Source organism: Salvelinus namaycush, chromosome 4 (assembly GCF_016432855.1).
Source record: "Salvelinus namaycush isolate Seneca chromosome 4, SaNama_1.0, whole genome shotgun sequence".
Taxonomy (NCBI): Eukaryota; Metazoa; Chordata; class Actinopteri; order Salmoniformes; family Salmonidae; genus Salvelinus; species Salvelinus namaycush.
Window position 1 is genome coordinate 14,013,152 of NC_052310.1, and position 15,457 is coordinate 14,028,608.

Below are 15,457 nucleotides of genomic sequence, written 5' to 3' on the forward strand. Positions count from 1 at the left end.
TACTTGTTGTTTTTAGACATACCCGACTTTGAACTGGGCTTGGAATGGGGGAGGAGAGGGGCCAGGGTTCAGTCAAGTTTAGAGTTCCATTACCACAAGGCAAACGTTTTTTTTTTCATTTTGAAAAGAGCTTTTGACGCCCCCACATAGACACAATGACCTAGCCTGCAAAGGCCAGCAACCCACTTGAACTGGTCATGTCCAAGCCTACTCTGTGGTGATACTGAATTAAGTAGCCTACAGTACATCAGTTGACCATGTGTACCCACCTGCAAGTGTTACTGGTTTGACTCTCTGTTAAACACCCGCTATAATTTGCACTAATAAATGTAGCCTACATTTCCAACATGTTGTAGGAAACGATGGTCTAAGCAGGTGGGCTAATACTTCAGTTCAAGGTCTGCTTATAACCAAACCATTATCAGATATTTCTTATCCACTGGTTGTTTGTAAAGCATTAGTCTAGATATCACTTGGTGGTCATTAACAAGATTCAAAACCATTGTACTATGAAGGACAGTAGGCTAATCCTTTGTTAATCATGTAAGAGGCTAGTGGTTACATGATTAAATAGGTAGCCAGTTTATAAGTAGACATTAAACCTACCTCATCCCCATATTTGTTTTTTCTGCTCTTTTGCACACCAGTATTTATACTTGCACATCCTCATCTGCACATCTATCACTCCAGTGTTAATTGCTAAATTGTAATTACTTCACCACTATGGCCTATTTATTGCCTTACCTCATTTGCAGACACTGTATACAGATTTTTGTTTGTGTTATTGACTGTACGTTTGTTTATCCCATGTGTAACTCGGTGTTGTTGTTTTTGTCGCACTGCTTTGCTTTATCTTGGCCAGGTCGCAGTTGTAAATGAGAACTTGTTCTCAACTGGCCTATCTGGTTAAATAAAGGTTAAATAAAAAAATAAAAAAGGCTAAAGTGCAGGCTGGTCTCATAGGCTAGACGTAACATCGTAAACGAAAATCCATGACCTCAAATTAGTATGACATGTAACCATACCAAACGTAACAATAGACAGAAGGTCGGGGTGGGAGTATAACGCAAACGTCAGGAGGATGGTTGTTCGTGATGGACGGGTGAGGGTATAATGCAAACGTCTAGCATCCCAAAGGTTGGATGTTCAAATCTCATCACGGACAACTTTAGCATTTTAGCAACTACTTACTACTTTTTAGCTACTTTGCAACTACTTAGCATGTTAGTTAACCCTTTCCCTAACCCAGCAAATGTTAGCCACCTAGCTAACATTAGCATTAGCCACAACAAATTGGAGTTTGTAACATATCATACATATTGAAAATGTGTAACATATTGTACAAATTGTAATTTAGAAAATATCACGTTACCTTTAATACATAGCTTACAAAATGTAACATTTCATTCTAGTTTGAGTGTCCCTGATTTACTATGTTACGTCTAACCCCGGAGTCCAGGTTGCAAAGTGATACCCAGAGACGGTCCAGCCATGCAGGCTCTAGCAATATTCAGAAGCAGAGGCTATAATATTATTTGTGAGCTGTCAGACCCACAACTCTCCAGCAGCTTGACTCTACACCATGGCGACACTGAAGCCTACTACCTAAACGTGTTATGCACTGCGTTGTTGCTAAACCAACTCGGTCACATCTCACATACACTCACGGAATGCAACACTGCGCAGTGTGCACTGCACATTGTCTCTGTCATAGATAATAATGGTCGATGTCACGTTATAGCGGTTGCGTGGCAATTCATTCGTTTCGATACATTCTTTGTCTAAAACGGGTTACTGTGTGGCGAATGACGCTTCAACGATTTGAACATGTGACAACAAATCAACGATAGTTAGTTGTAGAGTATACCATCCCAATTTTTGCTCTCTCTGAATGTCATGCGCACACACGAGTACCATATGTATCACCCACTCACTCGTGTACCTTACTGTAATCCACGTTATTCAGCCCTCCGCAACAATCCAGCACGGGCTTTCTCTTGTCGGCAACGCCGCTCATACACACACCACGGTAGAAAGACTGACTGAGAACGTGAATGCTTTATATGTGCTGATAGCAACGCATTTCAGAATAACTGACCCAAATGTATGACAACATCTTAACCAAGATTAGTACTAGAACAGATACGACAGCCCAACTCTAACCTACTGAAGCCGACAGCGCGGTGTTTTCTGGGTAACGCGGTTCAAAGGTCATCAACATTGAGCAACGACAGACAGAACCGCGAGACACAACCAGGTAGGCCATTTATTTACCAGAATCACTGTTGCGATGACCAACAATTTAGTATGTAACGCATTGTATAACGCGTAGCCTACTGAAATGGTCTGTAGGCAGACACAGTCTAACAGGTTGCTGTATAACATGCATTGATATTACTCAAAAACATTATCTGGATCTCACTACTGCCATCTAGCCTACTGCCGTTAGTGCTTGCAGGCTAAATCAACAGGCTTTGACACTACATGCATTTAAAGTAGACAGTGAACCATGATTATAAATGAATGGGCACACAGGATGAATGAGACCACAATGGAAATTAGTCTCTTATTTTATTGTGCTATCCTGGTCACGTTTTTAAAATATATGTACTATATATGTATTTTTTTCACTGGCAAATAAAAATCAATCGATCATGGATACATTCATACATTTATTTTCAGTGGATGATTACATTAAGAAATAAACAGAGGCATGATCCCATATATCTTAGCCTGACGAAACACTAAATTCTTCCACTGATCTGTCGTTCGCTACATATTTTATTTTATTTCACCTTTATTTAACCAGGTAGGCTAGTTCTCATTTGCAACTGCGACCTGGCCAAGATAAAGCAAAGCAGTTGGCCACATACAACAACACAGAGTTACACATGGAATAAACAAACATACAATCAATAATACAGTAGAAAAATCTATATACAGCATGTGCAAATGAGGTAGGATAAGAGAGGTAAGGCAATAAATAGGCCATGGTGGAAAAGTAATTACAATATAGCAATTAAACACTGGAATGGTAGGATGTGCAGAAGATGAATGTGCAAGTTGAGATACTGGGGTGCAAAGGAGCTAAATAAATAAATAAATACAGTATGGGGATGAGGTAGATTGGATGGGCTATTTACAGATGAGCTATGTACAGGTGCAGTGATCTGTGAGCTGCTCTGACAGCTGGTGCTTAAAGCTAGTGAGGGAGGTAAGAGTCTCCAGCTTCAGAGATTTTTGCAGTTCGTTCCAGTCATTGGCAGCAGGGAACTGGAAGGAGAGGCGGCCTAAGGAAGAATTGGCTTTGGGGGTGACCAGTGAGATATACCTGCTGGAGCGCGTGCTACGGGTGTGTGCTGCCATGGTGACCAGTGAGCTGAGATAAGGCGGGGCTTTACCTAGCAGAGACTTGTAGATGACCTGGAGCCAGTGGGTTTGGCGACGAGTATGAAGCGAGGGCCAGCCAACGAGAGCGTACAGGTCGCAGTGGTGGGTAGTATATGGGGCTTTGGTGACAAAACGGATGGCACTGTGATAGACTGCATCCAATTTGTTGAGTAGAGTGTTGGAGGCTATTTTGTAAATGACCGGTAGGATGGTCAGTTTTACGAGGGTATGTCTGGCAGCATGAGTGAAGGATGCTTTGTTGCGAAATAGGACGCCGATTCTAGATTTAATTTTGGATTGGAGATGTTTAATGTGAGTCTGGAAGGAGAGTTTACAGTCTAACCAGACACCTAAGTATTTGTAGTTGTCCACATATTCTAAGTCAGAACCGTCCAGAGTAGTGATGCTGGACGGGCGAGCAGGTGTGGGCAGCGATCGGTTGAAGAGCATGCATTTAGTTTTACTTGCATTTAAGAGCAGTTGGAGGCCACGGAAGGAGAGTTGTATGGCACTGAAGCTCATCTGGAGGTTAGTTAACACAGTGTCCAACGAAGGGCCAGAGGTATACAGAATGGTGTCGTCTGGGTAGAGGTGGATCAAAGAATCACCAGCAGCGAGAGCGACATCACTGATGTCTACAGAGATGAGAGTCGGCCCGAGAATTGAACCCTGTGGCACCCCCATAGAGACTGCCAGAGGTCTGGACAACAGGCACTCCGATTTGACATACTGAACTCTATCGGAGAAGTAGTTGGTGAACCAAGCGAGGCAATCATTTTGAGAAACCAAAGCTGTTGAGTCTGCCAATAAGAATGTTGTGATTGACAGAGTCAAAAGCCTTAGCCAGGTTGATGAATACGGCTGCACAGTAATGTCTCTTATCGATGGCGGTTATGGTATCGTTTAGGACCTTGAGCGTGGCTGAGGTGCACCCATGACCAGCTCTGAAACCAGATTGCATAGCGGAGAAGATACGGTGAGATTCGAAATGGTCGGTAATCTGTTTGTTCACTTGGCTTTCAAAGACCTTAGAAAGGCAGGGTAGAATAGATATAGGTCTGTAGCAGTTTGGGTCTAGAGGGGGATGACTGCCGCAGCTTTCCAATCTTTGGGAATCTCAGACGATACGAGAGGTTGAACAGGCTAGTAATGGGGGTTGCAACAATTTCTGCAGATACTTTTAGAAAGAGAGGGTCCAGATTGTCTAACCCGGCTGATTTGTAGGGGTCCAGATTTTGCAGCTCTTTCAGAACATCAGCTATCTGGATTTGGGTGAAGGAGAAGTGGGGGAGGTTTGGGCGAGTTGCTGTGGGGAGCGCAGGGCTGTTGACCGGAGTAGGGGTAGCCAGGTGGAAAGCATGGCCAGCCGTAGAAAAATGCTTGTTGAAATTCTCAATTATTGTGGATTTATTGGTACTGACAGTGTTTCCTAGCCTCAGTGCAGTGGGCAGCTGGGAGGAGGTGCTCTTTTTCTCCATGGACTTTACAGTGTCCCAGAACGTTTTTGAGTTTGTACTACAGGATGCAAATTTCTGTTTGAAAAAGCTAGCCTTAGCTTTCCTAACTGCCTGTGTATATTGGTTCCTAACTTCCCTGAAAAGTTGCATATCACGGGGGCTATTCGATGCTAATGCAGAACTCCACAGCATGTTTTTGTGCTGGTCAAAGGCAGACAGGTCTGGAGTGAACCAAGGGCTATATCTATTCCTGATAAAAAAAAATTTTGAATGGGGCATACTTATTTAAGATGTGAGGAATGCACTTTTAAAGAATAACCAGGCATCCTCTACTGACGGGATGAGGTCAGTGTCATTCCAGGATACCCCGGCCAGGTCGATTAGAAAGGCCTGTTCGCTGAAGTGTTTTAGGGAGCGTTTGACAGTGATGAGGGCTGGTCGTTTTTACGAATGCAGGTAATGAGGCAGTGATCGCTGAGATCTTGGTTGAAAACAGCAGAGGTGTATTTGGAGGGCGAGTTAGTTAGAATGATATCTATGAGGGTGCCCGTGTTTACGGATTTGGGGTTGTACCTGGTAGGTTCATTGATAATTTGTGTGAGATTGAGGGCACCAAGCTTAGATTGTAGGATGGTCGGGGTGTTAAGCATGTCCCAGTTTAGGTCACCTAGCAGCACGAGCTCAGAAGATAGATGGGGGTCAATCAATTCACATATGGTGTCCAGGGCACAGCTGGGGGCAGAGGGTGGTCTATAGCAAGCGGTAACGGTGAGAGACTTGTTTCTGGAAAGGTGCATTTTTAGGAGTAGAAGCTCGAATTGTTTTGGTACAGACCTGGATAGTAAGATAGAACTCTGCAGGCTATCTCTGCAGTAGATTGCAACAAAATGTTATAGTTAGAGTTGGAAATTTCAGGGTTTTTGGTAGTTTTCCTAAGCCAGGATTCAGACACGGCTAAGACATCCGGGTTGGCAGAATGTGCTAAAGCAGTGAATAAAGCAAACTTAGGGAGGACGCTTCTAATGTTAACATGCATGAAACCAAGGCTTTTACAGTTACAGAAGTAAAAAAAAATTAGAGCACCTGGGGAGTAGGAGTGGAGGTAGGCACTGCAGGTCCTGGATTAACCTCTACATCACCAGAGGAACAGAGGAGAAGTAGGATAAGGGTATGGCTAAACGCTATAAGAACTGGCCGTCTAGCACGTTCGGAACAGAGAGTAAAGGGAGCAGGTTTCTGGGCACGATAGCTTAGATTCAAGGCATAATGTACAGACAAATGTATGGTAGGAAGAGAGTACTTTGGAGGTAAACCTAGGCATTGAGTAATGATGAAAGAGATATAGTCTCTAGAGACGTTTAAACCAGGAGATGTCATCGCATATGTGGGAGGTGGAACAACATGGTTGGCTTAGGCATATTGAGCAGGGCTAGAGGCGCTACAGTGAAATAAGACAGTAATCACTATCCAGGACAGTAATGGACAAGGCATATTGATATTAGGGAGAGGCATGCGTAGCCAAGTGATCTTATGGATCCAGTGAGTGGTTGGGCTGGCTAGACACGGCGATTCAGACAGTTAGCAGGCCAGGGCTAGCAAGCTAGCAGTTAGCAGGCCGGGGCTAGCAAGCTAGCATAAGGGCCTTAGAGGGATGTCGCGATGGGGGAAAGTCTGTTTTTGCCTCCTCGTGCGGTGACGTCGATAGACCAGTCGTGGAATTAGTAGGGTTCCAAGTACCAGAGTGGTCCAAGTCCAATTGGCAAAATGGGTATAGTGGTCCAAGAAACTGGCCGATGGACCAGCTACTCCTAAAGCCCACTCCTCGGCTTTAGGAACAGTCCAATATGCTATAGATAGCTAGCAGGCCGCGGTTAGCAGAATGGGCCTTCAGGGGACGTCGCGCCTGAGGGGCCTGTTGGGATCCTCGGGCAGATTGTGTCGGTATTCCAGTCGTGAAGGATCGGCGGGGTTCCGTGCCCCGTACCGGCAGTAGAAGGGGTCCGGATATTGTAGCCGAGGAGTGGGCTTTAGGAGTAGCCCAGGAGCCCTAGTCGGGAGATGGGTCTAGCATGGGCTAGCTCCAGGCTAGTTGGTGCTTGCTCCGGGATGGAAACGTTAGCCAGGAGTAGTCAACCCGGGTTGCGGTTAGCTGGCTGCGATGAATCAGATGAAAAGTTTCAGAGTTTGCTGTAGGAATCCGGGGATATGGAGAGAAAAATAGATCCAGTATGCTCTGGTTTGAAACGCGTTGTACGAACTGGCGAGAGCTTTCCGTGCTAAAGGTTAGCTGATGACCGCTAGCAGTGGTTAGCTGACTGATAGCTGGTAGCTAGTTAGCTAGCTAGCTTCAGTTGAGGTATTCCAGTTCGGAGGTAATATAAATACTTTAGAAAAAAAACAGATCCACATCACATTGGGTGAGGCAGGTTGCAGGAGAGTATTTTTAAGTTGAGGTTTAGGAAAAATATTAAAAAGAATGCGAAGAAAAATATATAAAACATATATATACATGGGACGAGACAAGACAAAGACAAAGACGTCTGACTGCTACGCCATCTTGGAAACCAAGTACTTTAGTCTGAGACTGCCATCAATCAAGTAGTTTGTGGTGACGTGGGGCACGAGGGGCATTGTACAAAATAAAGTAATCAGCGATAGGATCGTCTTTAACCAACCAAAGCCAATGTTGAATTTGTTCACATTCGTTGAAGGGTTAGGGAGGTACTCCGAACCAGACTCATTACAAAGAAGAAACTTAACTTCCGTGTGTGTGGTGTAGCCAGGCAATATATCACTGATTGTCTCACCATCCCCCATCTGACCCCCTGATACTGAAGTCTCAGTTAACCATTCATGGTATGATCAGGACAAAGAAGCACGTCATGGCAACATGACACAACGACATGGAGGGACTGGGATCAAAACATGTGGAGACAAGAAGCTTCAAGTTTTAATCTCACGTGCACAAGTACAGTGAAATCCTTGTCTTGCAAGCTCCAAAGAATATGATATTCAGCAGCATAGCAACAGTATATTTATCACTCTGGTAAATTAATCTTTATTCTATTCATATTGGCCCAGTACAAGCAGATAAATCCATCTCTCAGAAAACAATGGGTAAACATGCTGGATGAAACCTTATCTGAAACCTTTGATTGGTTCCTGTGAACTCCTCTCTCGCTGCTCATCTCCATGGTCCGGATTCAGAGTTAAGCGTGCGTAAATGGAACGTATTTCCTTTTTTATGCTATTTTCTCTCTGCCTATTCTGACCTTGAACTTGAGCATGAAAATAGCATACGGCACATCTCTAGACACACCTCCGCCACACATTCATTTATTCGAGCTCCATCTCAAACGAATAGCGGGTGAATAGCATGAAAATTCATTAAACCCGCTATTCGTTTGAGATGGAGCTCGAATAAATGAATGTGTTTCGGAGGTGTGTCTAGAGATGTGGCCTCCCGGGTGGCACAGTGGTCTAGGGCTGCGCCACCAGAGTCTCTGGGTTCGCGCCCAGGCTGGGCTGGGTTCGCGCCCAGGCTCTGTCGCAGCCGGCCGCAACCGGGAGGTCCGTGGGGCGACGCACAATTGGTATAGCGTTGTCCGGGTTAGGGAGGGTTTGGCCGGTAGGGATATCCTTGTCTCAGTATGTAAAAAATGTAATAAAATGTATGCACTCTACTGTAAGTCGCTCTGGATAAGAGCGTCTGCTAAATGACTAAAATGTAAAATGTAAATGTAATGTGCCGTATTCTGACATTGACTTAATTCCACCACCTTTAAGCGCGAGGAAATCATGAATAAAGTCGAGCGAACCTGTCGGTTCCAAGTGGAAAAAGCATATACTTATAAATAACAGCAATCTCCATGCACTGTAATTTATAAATTGATAAGATCTATTGATAAGAGCTAGGTAAATAAGTAATCTGATTGGAGAAGGGGATTGTAAATACACATATCAATCGTTTTAGATTATTTTTCCTCGTGATCCCTGGAGACGAATATGAAACCAGCCATATGGAAGTAAACTGAAAATCATATCAACATGATATGTATTGCAGACCCTTTTCCACAGTGAAATAAGATATAAATAGCTGTGCCGTTATTCAGAATTTTAATTGTGTGCCCTCATTATTTGCGTGGATTAAATGTGGAGACCCACACTATAGGCTTCTGGAGGGCTGAACCTGCCGGGTTGATGTATGCACTTTAGAATGTTTTGATTATATGCCCGGGCTTTTCTGTTTTATTTTACAATTTGTATCATGTTAAATATTAGCTATTATTGGGAGACACCGTCAGTAATAACCACATACAGTGCATTCAGAAAGTATTCAGACCCCTTCACTTTTTCCAAATATTGTTACGTTACAGCCTTATTCTAAAATGTATTTTTTTTTAATCATAATTTAAATCATCAATCTATACTCAATACCCCATAAGACAAAGCAACAACAGATTTTTATAAATGTTTGCAAATCTCTCTAAAAAAATAAATAATGAATTAAATATTTATTTTACATTAATATTCAGACCCTTTACTTTGTTGAAGCACCTTTGGCAGCGATTACAGCCTCAAGTCTTCATCGGTATGGCGCTACAAGCGTGACACACCAGTATTTGGGGAGTTTCTCCCATTCTTCTCTGCAGATCCTCTCAAGCTCTTTCAGGTTAGATGGGGAGCATTGCTGCACAGATATTTTCTGGTCTCTCCAGAGATGTTCGATCAGGTTCAAGTCCCGGCCACACAAGGACATTCAGAGACTTCTCCCGAAGCCTCTCCTGCATTGTCTTTGCTGTGTGCTTAGGGTCGTTGTCCTGTTGGAAGATGAACCTTCACCCCAGTCTGAGGTCCTGAGCACTCTGGAGCAGGTTTTAATCATCTGTGGGACCTTATATATACAGGTGCCTTTACAAATCATGTCCAATCAATTGAATTTACCACAGGTGGACTCCAATCAAGTTGTAGAAACATCTCAAGGATAATAAATGGAAACAGGATGCACCTGAGCTCAATTTCTCATAGCAAAAGGTCTGAATACTTATGTAAATAAGGTATTTCTGTTTTTTATTTTTTATAAATTTGCTAAAAGGTCTAAAAACCGCTTTGTCATTATGGGGTATTGTGTGTAGATTGATGAGGGAAAAAATGTAATTTAATCCATTTTAGAATAAGACTGTAACATAACAACATTTTGAAAAAGTCAAGGGGTCTGAATACTTTCCGAATGCACTGTAGGTAAGTCACAGAGGCTAAGTAATACAGTATATTATCATATACAGCAAGCCATTTACCAAACACTTTCATCCAAAGCAACTTAGTCATTCGTGCATATATTTTTACAAATGGGTGGCCCCAGCGGAAATCAAACCCACAACCATTGGCGTTGCAAGTGCCATGCTCTACTGACAGAGCCACACAGGACCACAAAGTCAACAGCCTTTGACGCTAAATGCTTTGACAATAGGTGTAGACAGGATGAGATATGGATAGGCACAGAGGATGATGATAAAAGAATGAACTGATTTTCCCTGGATGATTACGTTAAGAAAGCAACAGAGTCGTGATCCCATATGTCTAGCCAAAGCCCTGTAACATTACTGATTGTCTCACCATCCCCCATCTGACCCCATGCTGATACTAAAGTCAGTTAGCCATTTACGGTATGCTCTTCTTAATCATCTTCAGGGATCATCTGGCCAGAGCTCAATGACTAACCACAGGGGATCTCATTAGGACGGTAAGTGTCGGAAGCCTTCCTCCTCTTCTCCCTCCGTTTACCTCAACTCACCTTTCCAGCATTACTGACTGAGCGCATGGTGTTCACCCATCAACATCTTCAAGGTTTTCTGAGGTAGCTGCCCCTTACGTGTTGATTCTTTTCACCTGAGAAAATGTCATTCGCTACTGGCAGTTTCATTCGCTACTGGCAGTTTGATGCTGATTGACATCTCATTTCACCTCTTATTGAAAGAAACATTTATTTTGACGTTCGGCTGCGCATTTTTGAAATTGAGGATGAGGAAGAGAGAATATTAACGTTGGTTGCGAGATACATATAAATAAGAAGAACATACAGAATAAGAAGAGAGAATATTTCCACAGCTCCACAAGCTCTTTTCACGATTGGCGAAAGCATCATATTTGAAGTAAGTTTTAAGGTTTAGCATCGGGTTTACGTTTCTTGAACAACTTTTACGAAAGTTGAGTCGCTGTGTAGGTTAACGTTAGACCTTTGGCTGCATTAACAGAGTTAATCAGATAAGAGAGATTGGTTCCCAATTTAACCTAACATTATGTTTACATCTGTGCTAGTAATACACTCATATACAGTGCAGTGTCATAAGTTACAGTATACGAATGTTTACCTAATACAGGGTAACTAGTAGGCTACAGATGTCAGTGTTCAGCAAGTTAACATTCAGCAATTTGAAAACCATTAACTCAGTTAGATTTTCGTACTTGAACTCGAAACAAACAATTGTTATTATCAATCTGTTAACGTTACTCAAAACATTACCACAATTTGCAGATAGCCTGTTTGCTATCGTAAATTTGTAAGAAATTATAGCTAGCTAAGTTACTTACTGCAGAGTAGGTCTAGCCATGGTCTAACTAGTAACTTAGACTGGTAGTTGATTTTAAGGTACAGTTATGATAATGGGGATATGTAATTGAGATTGGACTAAAATGTGGGTAATTGGATGCTTAGATGTAACCATATACAGTCTTATTTTTGCATAAGGTCAATTGAACATGAAAAGGAGAGATATCAGACTTTTTTTTAAAGAAGCACAAACAGGCAGGTCAGGTAGAAACAGACCCCAGCCCTTGCATCACCACTGGACCCCAGAGCAGCTCCCTACCTGAGGCTAGTCAGAGTCAGTGTGGTCAGACTTCACAAGGACCCAGTCTACCACCACCAGGTCAGAGCATCTTGATGATTTTGTCAGATTAAGCTTCACTTTAAAATGTTGGTTGTTGATTCATGTGTGTTCTTGTTTTGATGGCTGTGGCATTTTTATTGTGATTATACACTAATGGTACTGATGTCTTGCTCAGACCTCTGGCTTTGAGCAAGACAGTGAGCCAGAGCTGCCAGGAGATGTCATCGAGCCCCTCCCAACTGCACCAAGCACCAGATATGCTGCTCCAAAAGGACCCAATGGTAGGCCTATACTTTAAACTACACATTTTAGTTAGCAGCTGTTAGTATCTAATCTTGTGGATCCCTTAATTATACATTTCCATAGAGATATGACACATAATTTAACGTGTATTTCAGACATTTCAAGGTCCAGAGAAGAGGGTCCTGTACAGCCATGTTTGAAAACCTTTCCCAGAACTCAGCATGGTACTACTAGGAAAAGGGCTTTCAACAGCTCCTGGTATAAGGACAATTCATGGCTTGAATATTCTGTAAATCAAGATTCGACTTATTGTTTTGTCTGTAGGCATTTTTCTCTGCCCAATACACCTGAATCTGCCTTCACATCAGTCAGGTTTTTGTAACTGGCACTGTTTAAAGATTCTGGGTTTAAGCTCCATTCCAAGGCAGAGCATCATATCAATGCTATGTGTGCTTGGAATCAGCATAAAATGGTGATTGACAGCAGCTCATCAATGTTAGATGTCATAAATGAGGACTTGAAAAAGAAAGTGGAGGAAAATTGTACTTACATTAAAACAATTGCAGATGTGCTCCTATTAACTGCCACTCAAAATATAGCGCAGACAGGTCATCGAGAGTCTGATGACTCTCACAACAAGGGTCATTTTTTGACAATCTTAGAAGAAATAGCAAAGCATGACCCTCTCAAAGAGAAAAAGATGAATGCATGTGGCAATGCTACACAAGCCACCAAATCCAGAAGGAAGTTCTTGAGGGCAGAGCTGAGATGGTACAAAGTGAACTAATAAGAGAAGTAAAAGAAAGTGAAGTTTTTAGTGGAATTGCAGATGAAACCAAAGATTTAAAGAAAAAACAACTAATGTCTTTAGTTGTGATGTACTATTACAAAGGGGCCATCCATGAAACCTTTTTACACTTTCAGTCAGCTGAAAGCTTAGATGCAGCAGGTCTCACACAAATGATCATTTATTGCCTTGAAAGACATGGTCTGAACTACAGAAATAATCTTGTGGGGCAAGGCTATGACGGTGCATCCGTCATGAGCGGAAAGCATTCTGGTGTGTCTGCACGGATTAAAAACAGTGCAAGATTTGCATTTTATGTGCACTATAATGCACAGTGTTTGAATTTAGTTCTTGTCAATGCTGTAAAATCAGTGCCTGAGGCAGTTAACTGTTTTGCTCTCCTGCAGAAGCTTTATAACTTTGTATCTGGCTCGTACGTTCATCTCAAGTGGCTTGCAGTTCAGAAAGAGCTGTATCCACAGCAGCAGTCCAGGGAACTACAGAGACTTACGGATGTAAGGTGGGCATGCAGATACACGGCATGCCGTAATCTGAGGGACAGACTTCCAGCAGTTCTGAGAGTGCTACAGAATATCACACTTGAACATAGTGGTGATAGATCAGTGGAGGCAAGGGGCCTTTCTCAGATAGATTTACATTTCATAGGGCTTTTGGTAACATTTTGTGAAGTGCTTGGTGATGCCAAATGTCTTTCTGACATGCTCCAATCAAGCTCTCTTGACCTAGCAAGGGCTGTGGATCTAGTAGGTACCCTTACGGACACATTACAGGACTACAGAGGTGAGGGTTACTTTGGAGAACTATGGAAAGAGGTTGAAGAAATTGCAGAGCACTGCAAAATATGTGTACAAACTGTGTAAAAGACAGCCTAAAACAAGCTTAAGATTTCACGACTCATTGATGATGAACACTGTAGGACAGAAAAATAGTGACCAAAGTGATGGTGAGAGCTTCCAAAGAGCTATCTTTTATCAGGTGCTTGACAGTCTCACGGCTGAGCTGCAGAGGCGTTTTTTCAAAGAAGAATTGCGAGATAATGCAATGGGTCCAGTCTCTCAACCCAAAGAGTACAACATTCTTGAATGAGGAGCTTTGCTTAGACCTTTGAGTCAGATTTAGAGGACCTCAAGCATGAGGTTCATCAAACCAAGTGGCTTCTTGATAGGAGAGAGAAAAGTGGAAGGGACAGACTGTCTACTGTCCTTGACTTTGTTGTGTTTCTAGAACCTTATAAAGATGTTATCCATGAGCTATTTCGACTTTGTAAGATTTCTGTTGTTACACCAGTCAGCAGTGCTTCTTGCGAGAGAAGCTTCTCAACTTTAAAACTGATTAAAACCCACCTTAGGACAACAATGGTTGATGACAGGTTAAGTCACCTCGGAATTCTCAGTGTTGAGTCAAGGAGGGCACGCTCACTCAACATGGATCAGTTTGTGAAACATTTTGCTAGTTCTCACCAGAACCGCATAATTATACAGTTTTAAATATACCTTGTATAATTTGGCACTTAGGCGGTCCCTGTGGTCATGATTAAAACCTGCACTGTGTACTAGCTAGTACACTGACATTCTAAAACGATAAATCCAAATGGTATCATGTCACACAGATTTAATTGATTAGGCCAATTCCAAAACGTTTCTTTACTATTAGTTAACATAATATATATGAGCATAAATATGATACTGTAAGTTTGTAATATTGATGGGCACCAAAATATTTTATATTTTTTAAGTTTTTTAAGTTTAATTTATGTAATACACAAATGCTATCTTATCTCCTTGGTGCTTGAGCTTTATTTTCTGAAAATATTTTGGATGTTCAACACTTATAGACCCAGATTATATATTCATGAAAACAGAGTGACCCAAGTCTCTCCAGTATGTGAGTACAGTGTGTGTGTGTGTATGTGAGAGAGAGAGAGAAACTGAGCTGCAGTTCCGAGGTAGAGACACTGACTATTCATAGTATATTAAAGAGTTCTAGTGAAGTAAACCTTTTGGACCACACTATCTGCCTCATTGAAGAACTCCGGGTCAAGTGAATTATTACTTTTACCTCTAATCAGCAATCATAGTATTCATTCATGCTCCTTAGATGCCAGGTTAGGGTTACACACACATTTTATGTCATGGTCTATGGACCCCTGAAGTAGGGGCCACCCCATGTAGAAAACTCTAGTTCCGTCACTGTTTATAGGACGGATGTGCTACAATGTTGTTTAGGCTTTATGGAAGCACGTCACGGCATTGAGGAACTCAACATGAAACGATGACATGGAGTGACTATGATCAAAACATGGGACAAGTCACATTTTTGGGGGGCACTGAGAAAATTTCAGCTCTGCTGAGTGCAAACTTGAACGTTGTGCAACTTCCAGTGTGCTTTTCCTGTGAACACTGAGGCTGTACCCGCTTTCAGTTACAGTTTTAACAGTGGCCAAGTAGGGTACTGTGGCTATTTGATCATAATGTAGGTCTACCAGAGTGGCCTACCAGAGTGGCCTACCATCAAAAACAATGGAGAAAATGCATCCCATAACATTTTAACATGGAAATAGCTGTTCTATCATTCATCCTACAGTAGCAGCCAATGTGTGGTGTTCAATGTAGGCCTACATTCCATGAGACTTTTGAAAAAACATGCAGGGCTTAACATTAGCCTGTTTA

The 15,457-nt window shown here is 42.3% G+C and overlaps 2 protein-coding genes across 4 annotated transcripts in view; one reads left to right on the forward strand and one right to left on the reverse strand.

Annotated features, from left to right (window-relative positions):
• Positions 1–2,199, reverse strand: part of pemt (phosphatidylethanolamine N-methyltransferase) — a 94,590-nt gene extending 92,391 nt beyond the window's left edge. The window contains exon 1 of one of the 3 annotated variants that reach the window (XM_038991210.1): positions 1,943–2,199. In XM_038991210.1, coding sequence (XP_038847138.1) covers positions 1,943–2,017 — 75 coding nt within the window. In that variant the 5' untranslated portion in view covers positions 2,018–2,199. Of the gene's footprint in view, positions 1–1,934 lie in introns of all 3 variants that reach the window. The other 2 variants (XM_038991211.1, XM_038991212.1) reach the window with 2 other exon arrangements.
• Positions 1,942–14,588, forward strand: LOC120046186 (zinc finger MYM-type protein 1-like). The gene is made up of 4 exons (XM_038991209.1): positions 1,942–2,257; positions 10,539–10,590; positions 11,913–12,018; positions 12,136–14,588. Exon 4 carries the CDS (start codon positions 12,689–12,691, stop codon positions 13,646–13,648), a length of 960 nt encoding a protein of 319 aa, XP_038847137.1. The 5' UTR covers positions 1,942–2,257; positions 10,539–10,590; positions 11,913–12,018; positions 12,136–12,688; the 3' UTR covers positions 13,649–14,588.
• Positions 14,589–15,457: the final 869 nt, after the last annotated feature.